This window comes from Mobula hypostoma, chromosome 20, assembly GCF_963921235.1.
Source record: "Mobula hypostoma chromosome 20, sMobHyp1.1, whole genome shotgun sequence".
Classification (NCBI taxonomy): Eukaryota; Metazoa; Chordata; class Chondrichthyes; order Myliobatiformes; family Myliobatidae; genus Mobula; species Mobula hypostoma.
The window spans coordinates 3,564,292-3,581,942 of record NC_086116.1 but is presented as its reverse complement, the minus strand read 5'-3'; the positions used below and the strand labels follow the sequence as shown (position 1 = coordinate 3,581,942).

General features: G+C 41.5%; 1 protein-coding gene across 4 annotated transcripts in view; it reads left to right on the top strand.

The window, feature by feature from the left end:
- The window catches only part of cdk17 (cyclin dependent kinase 17), a 233,546-nt gene that overhangs the window by 103,788 nt on the left and 112,107 nt on the right, over nt 1–17,651 (top strand). For all 4 annotated transcript variants that reach the window (XM_063072254.1, XM_063072253.1, XM_063072251.1 and 1 more), the window contains one exon: nt 10,101–10,249. In XM_063072254.1, coding sequence (XP_062928324.1) covers nt 10,123–10,249 — 127 coding nt within the window. In that variant the 5' untranslated portion in view covers nt 10,101–10,122. The remainder of the gene's footprint in view (nt 1–10,100; nt 10,250–17,651) is intronic.

Below are 17,651 nucleotides of genomic sequence, written 5' to 3'. Positions count from 1 at the left end.
TGTTCCGGTTGTTACCAGTGGGCGCGGCCACCCCGTACGGTAGAGCTGATAGTGGGGCGTACCCCCTAAGGGGACAGACTATGCAGAGGGCTGCTGGTGACTAGGGTCCCGCGAGAAAGGGAGTGGCTGGTATTGTCTGTTATAACTGTGGTGAGGAGGGACACTTCAGGCAGGAGTGTGAACGACGGGAAACCCGAAGCAGAGAGAGATGTCAGGAAACTTGGAAAAGACCCAGTGAGGAAACAGCCTGGCGTCTTGGGGGAACACGTTCCCAGCAACATATCAAGGAACACCCTAAAGCAAAAATCCCTAATCTTGAAGGCCAAGCTTCAGTGTATCATTACAGACAGGAGGGTGTTTATGCTAGAGCCATTCTTGACACAGGGTTGCAGTTCGCTTTGCTGTATCATTCGTTTTGCAACCGGTATTTAATGCATTTACCATTGACGCCACTCAGTGCGCTGGACATGTGGTGTCTAGTGCGAGTGATTATCCATATGATGGTTACTTGTCAATGATGCTGGAGTTTTCAGAGGCAGATGTGGGAGTAGCTGAGGTCCTTGGTACATTAGCGCTGCTTTGTCTGGACCCCCGTTGAGAAGGGCAGGGAAGGGTGGGGACATACTCCTATTGTGAATAGGGAGCCTGCAAGGAGAGAGTTGGAGAGAGCATTCTGAAAAATTGTCCATTTACCTGGTGTTTCAAGTGCTTTTGAGGAAGTGCGTGGCCGCACTGGGCTGGATAATGAGCTTAGATGAGGGACTGTATGGTTCACCCAGTTAAAACCAGTCATGTTACGGCCTGGGGAAGTAGCGAGAGTGATGGGAAATCTCAAATTTCCTGGAATGCCTGAGGTCAAGGCCCTCGTGGTGGATGCTCCGGAAAACCACAAAGAGGATTCAGGCTTACCTGCTGGGGTAGTGGTGAGGCCCGAACTCGAACTGCAGAAGCCCTCAATTGTACAGGTGAACAGGATGACAGTGATTGTCAGGAACACTACGAAGAGGGTAGTCACCTTCAAGTGCGGGATGCCCCTGGCACACCTCTTCCTGGTGACGGTAATGTCGAGTGTCCCTGTGAGACAAACTGGGGAGAAACTCTCTCCAAAAAAGTGAAAGTTGACTGCTGAGTCATTCAACTTTGGGGACTCCCTGGTACCTGCAGGTGGGAAGATAGAGAAGATGTTGGGTTGGGTTGATAGAGAAGATGTTAAAACTGGAAGATATCTTTCAAAGAGCACTTGCTACACCACCTGGGTGACAGAGAACACTCCTTTCAGAGAAAGGTTGCAGCGACTGGCACCTGCAGAGGTGGAAGACGATCGGTAGCACTTGTGGAAGCTGAAGGAAGCTGAGATCTTCACTGAGTCCAGAAGCCCCTATGTGTCCCCAATAGTAGTGGCCAGGAAGAAGTATGGGAAGTTATTTCTTCAGCGGTTTGATCGAGGCACAACTGTGCAAGCGTGTGGACATCAGCCAGTTAGAACAGCGAGAAGAGTTTAAAAGGGGCAGCTTTATAGAGCAGATGTTGGAGGAGTGGGCGATGGAGTGGATGGAGACAGAGTAGGAAGGCTTTGGCTCAACGGGGCTTGTGCATTAACGGGTCGAGGCGAGGTAGGTTGCCTGTGTAGAATACATACAGGAAGTAGAATACAGGCAGTGAGGCCGGTGTTCTGTGCTTAGTGTCAGATGTGGGAAGTCTTGGAGACTTCCAGCCTCCTGAACGGCCACATCTGCACCAGGTGTGTCGAGCTGCAGCTCCTTAGGGACTGCATTAGGGAACTGGAGATGCGGCTCAATAACCTTAGTCTGGTCGGGGAGAGTGAGGAGATGATAGAGAGGAGCTATAGGCAGGTACTAACACCGGAGACTCGGGAGACAGATAAGTGGGTAACAGTCAGGAGAGGGAAGGGCAAGAGTCAGATGCTAGAGTACCCCTGTGGCTGTCCCCCTAAACAATAAGTACTCCTGTTTGAGTACTGTTGGGGGGGGGTGGGGACGCAGACAGCCTACCTGGGGGAAGCAGTTGTGGCCGCGCCTCTGGCACAGAGTCTGGCGCTGTGGCTCAGAAGGGTAGGGAAAAGAAGAAGATGGCAGCAGTGATAGGGGACTCCATAGTTAAGGGGGTCAGACAGGCAATTCTGTAGATGCAGGAAAGAAACATGGATGGTAGTTTGCCTCCCAGGTGCCAGGGTCCGGGATGTTTCTGATCGTGTCCATAATATCCTGAAGTGGGAAGGAGAACAGCCAGAGGCCGTGGTGCATATTGGTACAAATGACATAGATAGGAAAAGGGAAGAGGTCCTGAAAACAGACAACAGGGAGTTAGGAAGGAAGTTGAGGACCTCAAAGGCAGTCATCACAGATTATTGCCTATGTCACGTGACGGTGAGTATAGGAATAGAATGAGGTGGAGTATGAATGCGTGGCTGAGGGATTGGAGCAAGGGGCAGAGATTCAGATTTCTGGATCATTGGGACCTCTTTTGGGGCAGCTGTGACCTGTACAAAAAGGACGGGTTGCACTTGAATCCCAGGGGGACCAATATCCTGGCGGGGAGGTTTGCTAAGGCTATTGGGGAAAGTTTAAACTAGAATTGCTGGGGGGTGGAAACTGAACCGAAGAGACTGGGGAAGAGGCGGTTGGCTCACAAATAGAGAAAGCTTGGAGACAGTGTGTGAGGGGGGATAGAGAAGGAACGCGCTCAGACCGACAGTTTGAGATGTGTTTACCTTAACGCATGGAGTATTGTGAACAAAGTGGGTGAGGCTTAGAACGTGGATCAGTATTTGGAGCTATGATGTGGTGGCCATTACAGAGACTTGGATGGCTAAGGGACAGGAATGGTTATTTCAAGTGCTGAGTTTTAGATGTTTCAGAAAGGACAGGGGGGGAGGCAAAGGGGGTGGAGGCGTGGCACTATTGATCAGAAATAGTGTCACAGCTGCAGAAAAGGTGGACATCATGGAGGGATTGTCTGCGGAGTCTCTGTGAGTGGAAGTTAAGAACAGGAAGGGGTCAAGAACTTTACTGGGTGTTTTTTATAGGCCACCTAATAGTAACAGGGATATCGAGGAGCACATAGGGAAACAGATCCTAGAAAGGTGTAATAATAAGAGTTTTCATGGTGGGAGATTTTAATTTCCCAAATATTGATTGGTATCTCTCGAGAGCAACGGGTTCAGATGAGTTGGAGTTTGGTAGGTGTGTTCAGGAAGGTTTCTTGACACAATATGTAGATAAGCCTACAAGAGGAGAGGCTGTACTTGATTTGGTATTGGGAAATGAACCTGGTCAGGTGTCAGATCTCAGTGGGAGAGCATTTTAGAGATAGTGATCACAATTCTGTCTCCTTTACAATAGCATTGGAGAGAGATAGGAACAGACAAGTTAGAAAAGCGTTTAATTGGAGTAAGGGGAGGTGTGAGGCTATCAGGCAGGAAGTTGGAAGCTTAAATTGGGAACAGATGTTCTCAGGGAAAAGTACAGTAGAAATGTGGCAAATGTTCAGGGGATATTTGCATGGATTTCTGCATAGGTATGTTCCAATGAGACAGGGAAAGGATGGTAGGGTACAGGAACCGTGATGTACAAAGGCTGTTGTAAATCTAGTCAAGAAGAAAAGAAAAGCTTATGAAAAGTTCAAAAAAAAACTAGGTAATGATAGAGATCCAGAAGATTATAAGGCTAGCAGGAAGGAGCTTAAGAATGAAATCAGGAGAGCCAGAAGTGGCCATGAGAAGACCTTGGCAGACAGGATTAAGGAAAACCACAAAGCATTCTACAAGTATGTGAGGAGCAAGAGGATAAGACGTGAGAGAATAGGACCAATCAAGTGTGACAGTGGAAAAGTGTGTATGGAACAGTACAGGATAGCCGAGGTACTTAATGAGTACTTTGTTTCAGTATGCACTATAGAAAAGGATCTTGGCGATTGTTAGGATGACTTACAGCGGACTGAAAAGCTTGAGCATGTAGATATTAAGAAAGAGGATGTGCTGGAGCTTTTGGAGAGCATCAAGTTGGATAAGACACCAGGACCGGATGAGATCTACCCCAGGCTACTGTTGGAGGCGAGGGAGGAGATTGCTGAGCCTCTGACGATGATCTTTGCATCATGAATGGGGATGGGAGAGGTTGCAGAGCATTGGAGGATTGTGGATGTTGTTCCATTATTCAAGAAAGGGAGTTGAGATACCCCAGGAAATTATAGACCAGTGAGTCTTACTTCAAGTGGTTGGTAAGTTGATTGAGAAGATCCTGAGAGGCAGGATTTATGAACATTTGGAGAGGCATAGTATGATTAGGAATAGTCAGTATGGCTTTGTCAAAGCCAGGTCGTGCCTTACGAGCCTGATTGAATTTTCTGAGGATGTGACCAAACACATTGATGAAGGAAGAGCGATAGATGTTGTGTATATAGATTTCAGCAAGGCATTTGATAAGGTACACCATGCAAGGCTTATTGAGAAAGTATGGAGGCATGGGATCCAAGGGGACATTGCTTTGTGGATCCAGAATTGGCTTGCCTACAGAAGACAAAGATTGGGTGTAGACGGGTCATATTCTGCATGGAGGTTGGTGATCAGTGGTGTGCCTCAGAGATCTGTTGTGGGACCCCTACTCTTTGTGATTTTTATAAATGACCTGGTTGAGGAAGTGGATGGATGGGTTAGTAAATTTGCTGATGACACAAAGGTTGGGAGTGTTGTGGATAGTGTGGAGGGCTATGAGAGGTTACAACAGGACATTGATAGGATGCAAAACTGGGGTGAGAAGTGGCAGATGGAGTTCAGCCCAGATAAGTGGGAGGTGGTTCAGTTTGGTAAGTCAAATATGATGGCAGAATATAGTATTAATGGTTAGACTCTTGGCAGTGTAGAGGATCAGAGGGATCTTTGGGTCTGAAGCCATAGGACACTCAAGGCTGTTGTGTAGGTTGACTCTTCAGAAGGCATATGGCGCATTGGCCTTCATCAATCGTGGGATTGAGTTTAGGAGCCGAGAGGTAGTGTTGCAGCTATATTGGACCCTGGTCAGACCCCACTTGGAGTACTGTGCTCAGTTCAGGTTGCCTCACTACAGGAAGGATGTGGAAACCATAGAAAGAATGCAGAGAAGATTTACAAGAATGTTGCCTGGATTGGGGAGCATGCCTTATGAGAATAGGTTGAGTGAACTGGGCCTTTTCGGCTTGGAGTGACGGAGGATGAGAGGTGACCTGATAGAGGTGTATAAGATGACGAGAGGCTTTGATCATGTGGATAGTCAGAGGCTTTTTCCCAGGGCTGAAATGGCTAGCATGAGAGGGCACAGTTTTGAGGTGCTTGGAAGTGGGTACAGAGGAGATGTCAGGGGTAAGTTTTTTTACAGAAAGTGGTGAATGTGTGGAATGGACTGCTGGCGACACTGGTGGAAGTAGATACGATAGGGTCTTTCAAGAGACTCCTAGATATGGAGCTTAGAAAAATAGAAGGCTATGGGTAACCCTGGATAATTTCTAAGTTAAGGACATGTTCGGCACAGCTTTTTGTGCCGAAATACTTGTATTGTGCTGTAGGTTTTCTCTGTTTCTATGTATGGATGTGTGGACTGTAGGACTCTGAATAGGCGTACCATCCCCGACCAGTATACGGTCCCGAGGATCGAAGATGTGCTGGCCTGTCTGAGTGGTGCGAAGTGTTTCAGTGTGCTGGGCTTGAGGAGTGGGTATTACCAGATCCTTTTAGGTTTCAACTCTAAAACATAGAAGATACAAAATTACAACACAGTAAAGGTCCTTTGGCCCACATTGTTCCTACCTTCCAGCCCTCTCTAAGATCATTACTTCCTAACATAGTCCTACATTTTTCTTTCCACATGCCTATCTAAGAGTCTCGTAAATGTCCCTAATGTATCTGCCTCTACCACCCCTCTGTGTAATAAAAAAAACTTACCTCTGTCATCCCCCTATACTTTACTTTAACGATTTGCCTCCTCATATTAGCCATTTCTGCCCTGGGAATAAGTCTCTGTCTATCCACTTGATCTCTGCCTCATATCTTGTACATATCTTTCAAGTCACCTCTCATCCTCCTTCACTCAAAGAGAGGAACCTTAGCTCACTAAATGATTTTGTTAAGACATGCTTTTTAATCCAGACAGAATCCTTATAAACCACAAACATTAGAAAATCTGCAGATGCAGTCCTGATGAAGAGTCTCGGCGTGAAACATTGACTGTTTACTCTTTTCCGTATAAGCTGCCTGGTCTGCTGAGTTCCTCCAATATCTTGTGTGTGTTACAGCATCCTAGTAAATCTTGTCAGCATCCACTTTAAACTTCTACATTCCTCCTATAATGAAACAACCTGAACTGAACAAGTGTGGTTTAATCAGGGTTTTAATAGAGCTATGACGTTATCTCGCAACCCTTGAATTTAATCCCCTGAATAATGAAGGCCAACACACCAGAAAGTTTGGTTCACAAGGTGGTGGACAGTGGAAAGGTAAAAGGACAAATGTCACTCCACTCTTTAAGAAGGGAGGAAGACAAATGAGGAAAGAGAGGAAATTATAGGCCAGTTAGCCTAACCTCCATGGTTGGGAAAGCTTCAGGGTATGTGGAGATTAATGATACAAATAAGTTAAAGTCAACATGGTTTCTGTGAAGGGAAATCTTCCTGACAAAGCTGTTAGAATTCTTTGAGGAAGTAACAGGCAGGGTGGACAAGGGAGAGGCAGTGGATGTCATTTACTTGGATTTTCAGAAGGCATTTGATAAGGTGCCATGCATGAGGCTGCTTAACAAGATAAAATCTATGGCATTGCAGGAAGGATACTGACAAGTTTAGAGGAATGGCTGACAGGCAGGGAGCAGCGAGTCCATTTTCTGGGATCTTTTCTGGTTGGCTGCCAGTGGTTAGTGGTGTTCCTCAGGGGTCAGTATTGGGACCGCTACATTTCACATTGTTTGTCAGTGATTTAGATAATGGAGTTGATGGCTTTGTGGCAAAATTTGCAGATGATAGGTGGAGGGGTAGGTAGCGCTGAGAAAGTAATGTGATTGCCGCAGAATTTAGACAAATTTGAATAATGGGCAAAGAAAAGTGGTGGATTAGATTAGATTAGATAATGAGGACACGCAGTCCTCTTTTATTGTCATTTAATAATGTATGCATTAAGAAATGATACAATATTCCTCCAGTGAGATATCACAGAAACACAGGACAAACCAAGACTGAAAAACTGACAAAAACCACATAATTATAACATGTAGTTACAGCAGTGCAAGCAATGCCATAATTTGATGACGAACAGGCCGTGAGCACAGTAAAAAAGTTCAAAGTCTCTCGAATGTCCCACATCTCACGCAGACGGGAGAAGGAAGAAAACTCTCCCTGCCATACCCGACCACAGTCCGACTCTGAGTCGTCCGAAAACCTCGAGCTCCAACACCGAGCACCATCTCTGCCAAACGCTTCGACCCCTGCCCCGGTCACCAGCAGCAGGCAAAGCCAAGGATTTTGGGACCTTCCCTCCGGAGATTCTCGATCGCACAGTAGCAGCGGCAGCGAACTGGGCATTTCTGAAGTTACTCCAGATGGTCCTCCATGCTTCTCACGGCTGTCTCCATCAAATCAGAATTGTGCACGGCCCCTACTTAACAACTACAATATCATTTCACTGGAGCGGCTACGCATGCTGCGTTGCGCTGCCATCTTCTCCTCCCTCCCTCCTATATAGACCAGAGCAGAGGAACTCTGCAGGTCGAGCTACATCTATGGAATACAGTGTTGGGAAATATATGATAATACATTTTGGTAAAAGGAACAATGGTGCAGACTATTACCTAAATGGGGAAAAGATCCAAACATCAGAAGTGCAGAGGGACTTAGGAGATCTTGTGCAGGGCACCCAAAAGGTTAATTTACAGGTTGAGTCTGTGGTAAAGAGGGGAAATGCGATGGTGGCATTTATTTCAAGGGGAATAGAACATAAAAACAAGGAGATAATACTGAGCCTTATAAGACACTAGTCTGGCCACGTTTGGAGTATTGTCGCAACATACATCAAAGTTGCTGGTGAACGCAGCAGGCCAAGCAGCATCTATAGGATGAGGCGCAGTCGACGTTTCAGGCCGAGCTCCTTCGTCAGGACTAACTGAAGGAAGAGTGAGTAAGGGATTTGAAAGTGGGAGGGGGAGGGGGAGATGCAAAATGATAGGAGAAGACAGGAGGGGGAGGGATAGAGCCGAGAGCTGGACAGGTGATAGGCAAAAGGGGATACGAGAGGATCATGGGACAGGAGGTCCGGGAAGAAAGACAAGGGGGGGGGGGTGACCCAGAGAATTCCTGTTGTTTGGAGTATTGTCAACAGTTTTAGGCCCCTTATCCCAGAAAGGATGTATTGTTATTGGAGAGAGTCCAGAGGAGGTTCATGAGGATGATTCCTGGATCGAAGGGGTTAGCATAGGAGTATCTGGCAGCTTTGGGCCTGTAATCACTGGAATTTAGAGTAATGCATGGGGATCTCATTGAAACCTACTTAAACATTTGAAGGACTAGATAAGGTGGATGTGGAGAGGATGTTCCTTCTGTGTGGGTATCCAAAACTAAAAGGCACAGCCTCAAAATTGAGGGGCGACCTTTTAAAACAGAAGCATGAGAAATTTTTTTAGCCGAAGAGTGGTGAATCTGTGGAATACTCTGCCACAGACTGCGGTGGAGTCTATGGGTATATTTAAAGTGGAAGTTGATAGATTCCTGATTGGTCGGGGAATCAAGGAATATGGTGAAAGGGCAGGTACATGGGGTTGAATGGGATCCAGGATCAGCCATGATGAAATGGTGGAACGGTCTCAATGGACTGAATGGCCGAATTGTGCTCCTTTGTCTTATAGTCTTATGAACAGAGCTGACGGAGTGGAAGAGCAGGCTGAGGTCATGAAGGGAGTGATCCCTATGAAATGCTGAAAGGGGAGGGGAGTGTTGTCAGAGCTAGCAGAAGTTACAAAAGGCGATTTATTGAATGTGCAGACTGGTGGTTAGAACATATAGACCAGAGCAGAGGAACTCTGCAGGTCGAGCTGCATCTATGGAGACAAATAGACAGTCAATATTTCAGGTTAAGACTCTTCATCAAATCTGGAAAGTTAATACTGTGCTGTACTAGTTTTAATGTGAAGTATCTGTTGTACTGTATACGTTCACTTGTGTCTGTTATCCATTCTGTTCTGTTCTTCAAATCTGGGAAACACTGCTTGAGAAAGCAGTCTCCTAAGACTTCAGATTTGAAGGTGCAAGATTGTTCCTTGTATCACCGAATCAATCTACCCATCATCTGTTGCCCATCGTTACCTTTCCTCTGCATTTTGCAGAATGCAGGACCACGGTGCAAAAGACCCCCTGAGTTCTTCTAGCAATTTGTTTTCTTTTTCCAGATTACAGCATCTGCAGTCTCTGGTGTTGGCATTACCTCGGTATTACACTGTGTGTTAGCTTAGATTTTACATTGGTACCAAATTGTATCTGTCTCTGCATTTCCTTTAGGTTCATCAGATGCCTGGAGAATGGGAGCTTGCTACATGGGCAACAGCTTGCTCTCCATATCGTACTGCCCAGGCTTGCATATCTAGACAGCTAGGGCACAATATCCATGGTCACTTTATTGATGCTACTTTATATGTGGTTTATATGTGTTTTGCAGTTCTCTAATCATTCTTGATTGTGTCACTACGTATTCTATCTCTTCATATTAGACCTAACCTCAGAAAATTTAACTTGGAGATGAGGAAACTTATCAGGACTTCTGAAGTTTGTACTTTTACTCATATGATAACAAAGTAACATAAAAATGGTGGGGCGGGGGAGACCTCTAAGAGAAAGGATATTGAAGAAAAATTTTGAAACAATTTGTCTCAAAGATTTATCCAGCTTTTCCCAAGTTGTTACATACTAATGGACAAGGATTACTCACTGAGACTTTAAAATTTTTAAATAATAGTAGCTCTGCTAATGTGCAACTTTTTTCAAATTAATATTCTGAATTAATGCTGAAGAAGATCAGCAAGTGAATCTGATTTTAGCTCGTTATTGAGGTTAATGTTAACATTTAATTTTAGGCTTCACTGAGTGGAAAATTTCATGGAAAAGATGAAAAAATTTAAGCGGCGTCTTTCCCTAACCTTGCGAGGCAGCCAAACAATTGACGAGTCTCTATCAGAGCTTGCAGAGCAAATGACCATTGAAGAGAACAGCAGTAAAGATAATGGTGAGTTATTTTTGTTAAACTGTTAAATTAGCACTGCATATATTCTTACTTAATAATTTTCTTTCCTGCTGGGAGTGCTGTAAGCTTCACTTCTAGTCTGGTGCACTTTTATATCATGCAGATGTGATTAGATTATGAGGACACGCAGTCCTCTTTTATTGTCATTTTATTGCATGCATTAAGAAATGATACAATATTCCTCCGGTGTGATATCACAAAACACAGGACAGAGCAAGACTGAAAAACTAACAAAACCACAGAATTATAACATATAGTTACAACAGTGCAACAATACCATAACTTGTTGAAGAACAGACCATGGTACAGTAAAAAGCTCAAAGTCTCTCAAATGTCCCAGATCTCACACAGACGGGAGAAGGAAGAAAACTCTCCCTGCCATGCCCGACCACAGTCCGACTCTGAGTCGTCCAAAAACTTTGAGTTTCCAATCAGCCCTCCGACACCGAGTACCGAGCACCATCTCTATCCGAACGATTCGACCTCAATCTCGGTCGCCAGCAGCAGGCAAAGCCGGGGATTTTGGGGCCTACCCTCCGGAGATTCTCGATCGCGTAGTAACAACAGCAGTGAACGGGCGTTTCAGAAATTTCTGCAGATGTTCCACTGTGCTTTCACGTCTGTCTCCATCAAATCAGAATTGTCCACAGCCCCTATTTAGCAGAGACGATATCATTTTCACTGGAGAGCTGCGCGCACGTGGCGCGCTGCTATCTTCTCCTCCTGCCAGAATAAAGAATGTTCTTTGAACTTACATGATTAATAAACCAAAATGATTGAAGATATGGGTACTTTTATTGCTTTTATTTCCCAAAGATTCCTCTGATTCTGGGCGGGTCCACTCCATGTGTAATTTCTTGCTCCTCGTAATTTTCTGAAGCTCAGAGGTTTCAGTAGAGGTGAAGATCCAGATGATTGAATATGATTTTTGTCTTTTCTATGTGACTATTGTTGCAACATAAGGATTTTGAAAATCACTTCTATATTCCTCATTTCAAAAACGCATCATAATAGCCTCACAGTAGAGATAGCATATGCTGGAATCTGAGCCAAAAAAAAAACCAAACTACCGTGGGAACTCTGCAAGTAAAGCAGCATTTAAGGAGGCAAAAGGACAGTCAACATTTTGGGTTGAGACATGACGTCCTGAAACATTGACAATCTCTTTGCTTCCATAGATGCTGCTTGACCCACAGCGTTCCAACAACAGTTGACTTTGTTTAAGCATTACGCATGATACATATAGTTGAGGATGAATTAATATATTAACATACGATCTACCATTTGCTAATCAATGCCAAAGCTTCCACCTAAAAATATTGGAAGGTACTATCCCATCAATCTGTACCATTGAAATTTCTGTGAGCCATTGTGCAAAGACATGAATAAAGAAGCGTTCTGTTCAGAATTTTCTTTTTTCGTCATTTGCAATTCAAAGGAATCCAGAATAGATTAACATTACTCAGAAGATAGAAAGGAGAAACAAATTATAAACTAAGATACAAAAAGGAAAATGCTCCAATGTTAGGAATTGCAATAAAAATAGAAAATTTGGCAATGTTCAACAGGTCAGACAGCAATGATGCACCAGCATTTCAGGCTAACAGCTAACAACTAACAACTTTGATAATACATTCACTTTGAATTTGTTTCTGTCATCTAAATTGTTATAAATTGTACATAGTGATGCCAAAGTACTGATCCATGCACTACCAAACTAGACATAGCCTGCCAACCTTGAAAGCCTTCCCAAAATCTAAATAAATCCACAGCCTTAGGTTTCCCTTTGTCAGTTTTACATGGAACATCTTCAGAGGACTGCAATAGATTAGCTAAATGTGATTTCCGTTTCTTAAGTCCAACAGATTCTCTTCAATCCATTGGTTTTTCATGGTACTCTTATTACAGTATATCATTAAAGATGTTAGCTTTTTCCATACTGATTTCCTGTTTTGTTTCTTCCTCCTTTCTATTACAGTAGGATTATATTTCATATTCTCTAATCTAATGGATAAATTCCACAACCTTCAGAATAATAAAAAGTTCATAACCAGAGTATTCACCATCTCTAAGCCATTTCTTTCAGAAAGTGCATGCATCCTTGGAATTTGCCAGCTTTTAGGCTTAGCAACTTCTCCAGTACTTCACTAATACCTGTTTTCTTAAGTTTCTGATTCTTTGTCAACCCTTGGTTCTCTCTTATTTCTGGCAGGTATTTTGTGTCTTCCTAGGAGACAGATACATAGCACCCAGGTCACTTCCAGTCCTGATGAAGGGTGTCAGCTTGAAACGCTGATTGTCCATTTCTATCCGTAGATGCTGCATGACCTGTTGTGTTCCTCCATTATTTTGTTTGTGTTATCCCATAGCACTTGTTTAATTTATTTGCCATTTCCTTATTTTTTATTATAAATGTTTCCAGTCTCTCTGTTAGGGACCCTCATTTGTCCTCGTTAGTCTTTTCATTTTTACTCATTAAAATTTTCTACTTTCTTGTTGGATTAACTTTCTGTTTTATGTTGCCTTTCTTTAGCAATTCTTTAGCTTTGCTTTCAGTATTAAAATGCTCCAGATGCTCAGGCTTTATGCTGTTTACCTACTTCGTTACCCTTTTCAGTATTGAACCAATTGTCATTTGAGTGTCTACTGGCTTATTTGATATCAGGACTGAAATAATGGTACATTTTGACTTTTTAGAGACACAGTTATTAATTCATATTTTGTGTTTGCGTTCCTCTATTTTGTAAGTAAGAATACAGTGGATTTCAGTTAATTGGGGCTGCCGCTTATTTGAGACAACTCTTAAAGAACAAAATCAAATTGAGAAAATAACCAGGATTTTCCTTCATTTATTTGGGACACTGTGCTGCTTAATTGGGGCAGGAGACTGTTGCCAAACATTTTCTAACTAGTGTCAGTTGCGTGCACATTGTGTAATTTTTGTCATTGATAGTTGGCTAGTAATAAACACTGTGGTTTCAAGCATTGGGCTTCGCAATGCCAGAAACTGCAGGAGTGAAAATAAAACTATTTCATTACTTCATCAAGTTAGGAACTGTGAAGAATTTGAAGATATTGACAATCATCTTGAATGTTAAAATGAAATTGAGGATTTGGAAGATGCAATCAACGAAAGAAGTGTTTGAAGGCAATCCACTATCTGCACTAGTTGTTCATTATACGAGGGGTGATTGATAAGTTTGTGGCCTAAGGTAGGAGGACTCAATTTTAGAAAACCTAGGCACATTTACTTTTCCTACATTTACACACTTAGTCCAGCGGTCATAGAGCATACGGATCCCTTCTTTGTAGAAGTCAGTGTCTTGGACCTCCACAAGTGGTCCACAGCAGGTGTGATTGATAAGTTCGTGGCCTACAGTAGAAGGATATGAGTTATTAACTTCAAACTTTCTGCATAATCACTCAAAGAGTTGAACTGCATGTGCATGTAACGAGAGCTGTACAACTCATCTCCTTCTACCTTAGGCCATGAACTTATTCACCTCTGCTGTGGACCACCTGGAGGTCCAAGACGCTCTCGAAACATGCACGTGCAGGTCAACTCTTCGAGTGATAAGGCAGAAAGTTTGACGTTAATAGGTCATCTCCTTCTACCTTAGGCCACGAACTTATTAATCACCCCTACTGTGGACCACTTCTACAAAGAAGAGATCCGTATGATCTACGACTGCCGGACTAAGTGTGTACATGTAGGAGGGGACTATGTTGAAAAATAACTGTGCTAGGTTTTCTAAAATTAACCCCTTCTACCTTAGGCCACAAACTTATTAATCACCCCTCATAGTCAATCGAAAATAACTCATCAGCGTACACTGAATGAATTCCTCCATCGATAACTATTAGGAACTAGTACACAGTTTTATAGTACTGTATTAGTTTTGATAATGTTTAGCTTTATTCTGTATTTCATTTAAATACATAATTTGTTACTCAGTTAAATAGTAAGTTGACTTTTTTTTTTACACCTTTTTAACTATTTCCATGAAACTTTAGCCAATTGGAGCAGTCCCTTAATTGGGCCAAAATGTACTAATCCTGATGTGCCCTAATTAACTTGAATCCACTGTAATAGATCCACTGCATACATTATCCTTGGTGTGTTTCTGTTAGATGATTTTAGAATTGCTTCAGCCACAATTCAGATTTATTCCATCCAGTATCATCCTGTCTTTCAAACATCTAGTTTCATCTTAATGAAGCTTACAGCATTTTCAGCTACATGTATTTTTGAGGACAAAAGACATGTTTGTATTAGTTTATTGTGTAAACTTCTATTGAATGTAAAAAAAAACTTAATGTAAGTTATCATGTCAGTTGATGTTATATGTGCAATAACTTGTTAACTGTAAATGACTGTATAAGAATATATGACAGTGAGGTTGACATTTAGTTTTTAATTTTCTTTCAGCTGTTCTTATTAAATTCTATAATTAAATTAGTTTTGATATTAAGAATATTTTTCACTAACATATTTATTTCAGGTTTATGAAGTGAGTAACTGATTTTCTTGAATCTCCCTGGTATAATGTTGCAGCTGAACATAAATTGTCATTGGCACTTCTCCCATTATATATCGCAGTTGTGTTTTTTCCATAGCAGCAATTTTCCATTGTTAGATTTCCTTGATTCACTTGGGGTTTAGCTGCAATGAAAGGGTAGAACCTAGCGCTGTAAAGGTAAAATGGACCATTTTATCCATTTCTTCATTTATTGTTGACATAGTTTATCAAAATTATTTGTTTATCTCAATGCAATTTTGTTCATGGATTGCCTATTTTGAGTCGATAATATGTAACTAACTTTATATTTGGAAATTTATATTTTGTACTTTTTATGTAGCCTAACCGCTACATCTTATATTAAGGTCAATCCCTGTTGGGGAAACTTGAAATGAAAACATAAAATGCTTGGGATACTCAGCAGGTATCAGAATTGGAAATGTGAGAAATCAAATGTGCTTCAGTTTGTAGGGAGAGTGCAGGGAATGTATGTTCTAGAAACTAAGTTTGTTGATCTGATACATTTATTTATTGGTGCTGTGTAAAAGAGAAATGAATGCTTGTTAATCATCACCGATCTGTCTAGAGGAGTATAAATAGAAGAAGTTGAATAAAAATGGTAGAGAAAAAAATATGCTGCAACTGGACAGATTCAGAATATAGAAGTTGCTGGAGTTCTAGAAAAAAATGCTGGTTATACTTACTCAGCTGAAACTTGTAATAGTGCCCTTCATCAAAATCCATGGCATATAGACTGAAAGAAAAAAGAAAATTCATTATTTGCATTAATAGGTTTAAGTTTCAACATCCTGAAGATCTGTCTTGGACTTGTGCAATATAGAGCTTTAAACAAGTTTCCTGCAGCACAAGCTGTCGCTGGATTCTTGCAGATATCCATAAGTTGATTTTTCAAAGTTCAAAGTAAAATTTATTATCAGAGTGCATACACACCAGCATGTACAACCCTGAGATTCTTTTTCTTGTGGACGTACTTAGCAAATCTATAGAACAGTAACTGTAAACAGGATCAATGAACCACAAACTGTGCAAATACAAATATGAATAGCAATAAATAACAAGCGCATAAAATAAGATAAAGAATCCATAATTTTTTTTATCAGTAAATTGCAAAATGATCAAAAATCAGATGATATGATAATCATACCTCCTCAGTATTACAGTGAATTACATCAAAAGCACATAAGGCTGATAAAGAGCTAAAAGTGAGGGGAGAGAGTGAGAGGAAACTAGATCTGCTATGAGTAGAAACAAATCTATGCACATGTATCTGCCTTTTGAATCCAGTGCTGCTGGGATCTCATTCATGTGCATGGATGTCATAAATTGGTTATTTGTAATCTGGGAATAAGCTGTGCTGTCAGTAACCAACCCAACCCCGGGCCCAATCATTCGCTATGATTAAAATTCACACGGATAAGATAAAACAGAAGCAATCCTTATGTGGAATATCAGCCCATTATGCTTTAGTGTATTCTCTGGATGAAAATTAAAGTCAATTCCATGACAGTTTCTAATAACTTCTAATCAATATAGAAACCAGTGCTATCTGAGATATTTTTAAAAAACGTAATATCCCTTCTATCTATACTTGGCTTTTATAATCTGTTTAGCAGATTCCTGTCTGATGGGTTTAAATGTATCTGTATTTGGATGTTTCAAAACTGTTTCAAGTGGATAAAATTGCCATCATTAAAGATTTGGAAGAGTGTTCATGATGAATGCACATTTTCCCCTAATTTCATATGCACTTGCTTGTGCTTTGTTCCTGTTTGTTTCTTCTATACTTCTCATATCTAATTATTTTAAAGGAAGATGAAAATAATTGTCAAAGTAATATCTCTTTTGAGGGAGCTACTGTACATTTCATAAATGTATTTATACAGGTTTGGAGATTTCTGAACTTTATTGGCTTCCTGATCCCATTTCCAGATGTAACTTTAAAGTTTGCTCAAGTCCTGGCAAGGTATCCACACAGGATTTGGTGCCACCTCGTACTGGAACTCCTGGATATCACAAGAATAAAAATAAATTTTAAAGTATTTTGAAATACATTAAAGAACTGTTCTTTAGCACTTAGCCAGGGTTCAGTAGACTGAAATAAAAATAAACATTTGGGCTAATTATGTTTGATGTAAATCAGGATTCAGCAAAACAACATTGGAAGTTTTGAATGCTTTAGTTACACCCAATACATTGTAAATTGAGAAAGTGCTGTTAGCTTTGCCTAACCACTCGATGGGAACTGCCTCTTTTGACCAGAGTATTGAGATTGCAAACAGAATCACTAGCAGAAGGGATTTAAATCTTTGGTTGTCTTGTTTATTATAAATTGGTGCAATATGAATAGTTCCCAGGGAGAGAAAAATAGAAGCTTTTTAGGAAATGAGTTAAAATCAGGAGAAAATCATTTAGTCCTTTATGCATCATCTGCCATTTAATAAGCTCATGGTGGTTTTTGCCCTTAGTACCGCCTTCCAACGTGAACACTATATCCCTTAATATCTAAAAATCACCTTTTGATCTCTGTCAGGAATACCCTCAGCATCTGAACTTCCACTGCCCTTTTGGAAGATTATTCACTATATTCTTTGTGAAGTATACCTTCCTGTCCTGAATGTAGGGGTTGCCCACTTTCTTACTCTGACTCCTCGTCTTTTTTTCCAGTCCTGATGAAGGGACTTGGCCCGAAACATTGACTGTACTCTTTTCTATAGATTATAGACTTAGTCTATTTCAACTTTCCTCATATGGCAAATTTGCCATACTACAAATCAAACTATGAATCTATCCTTAACTGTTCTTACTGCACATATATTGTTCCTGGTATTGACGTTACTCCATCA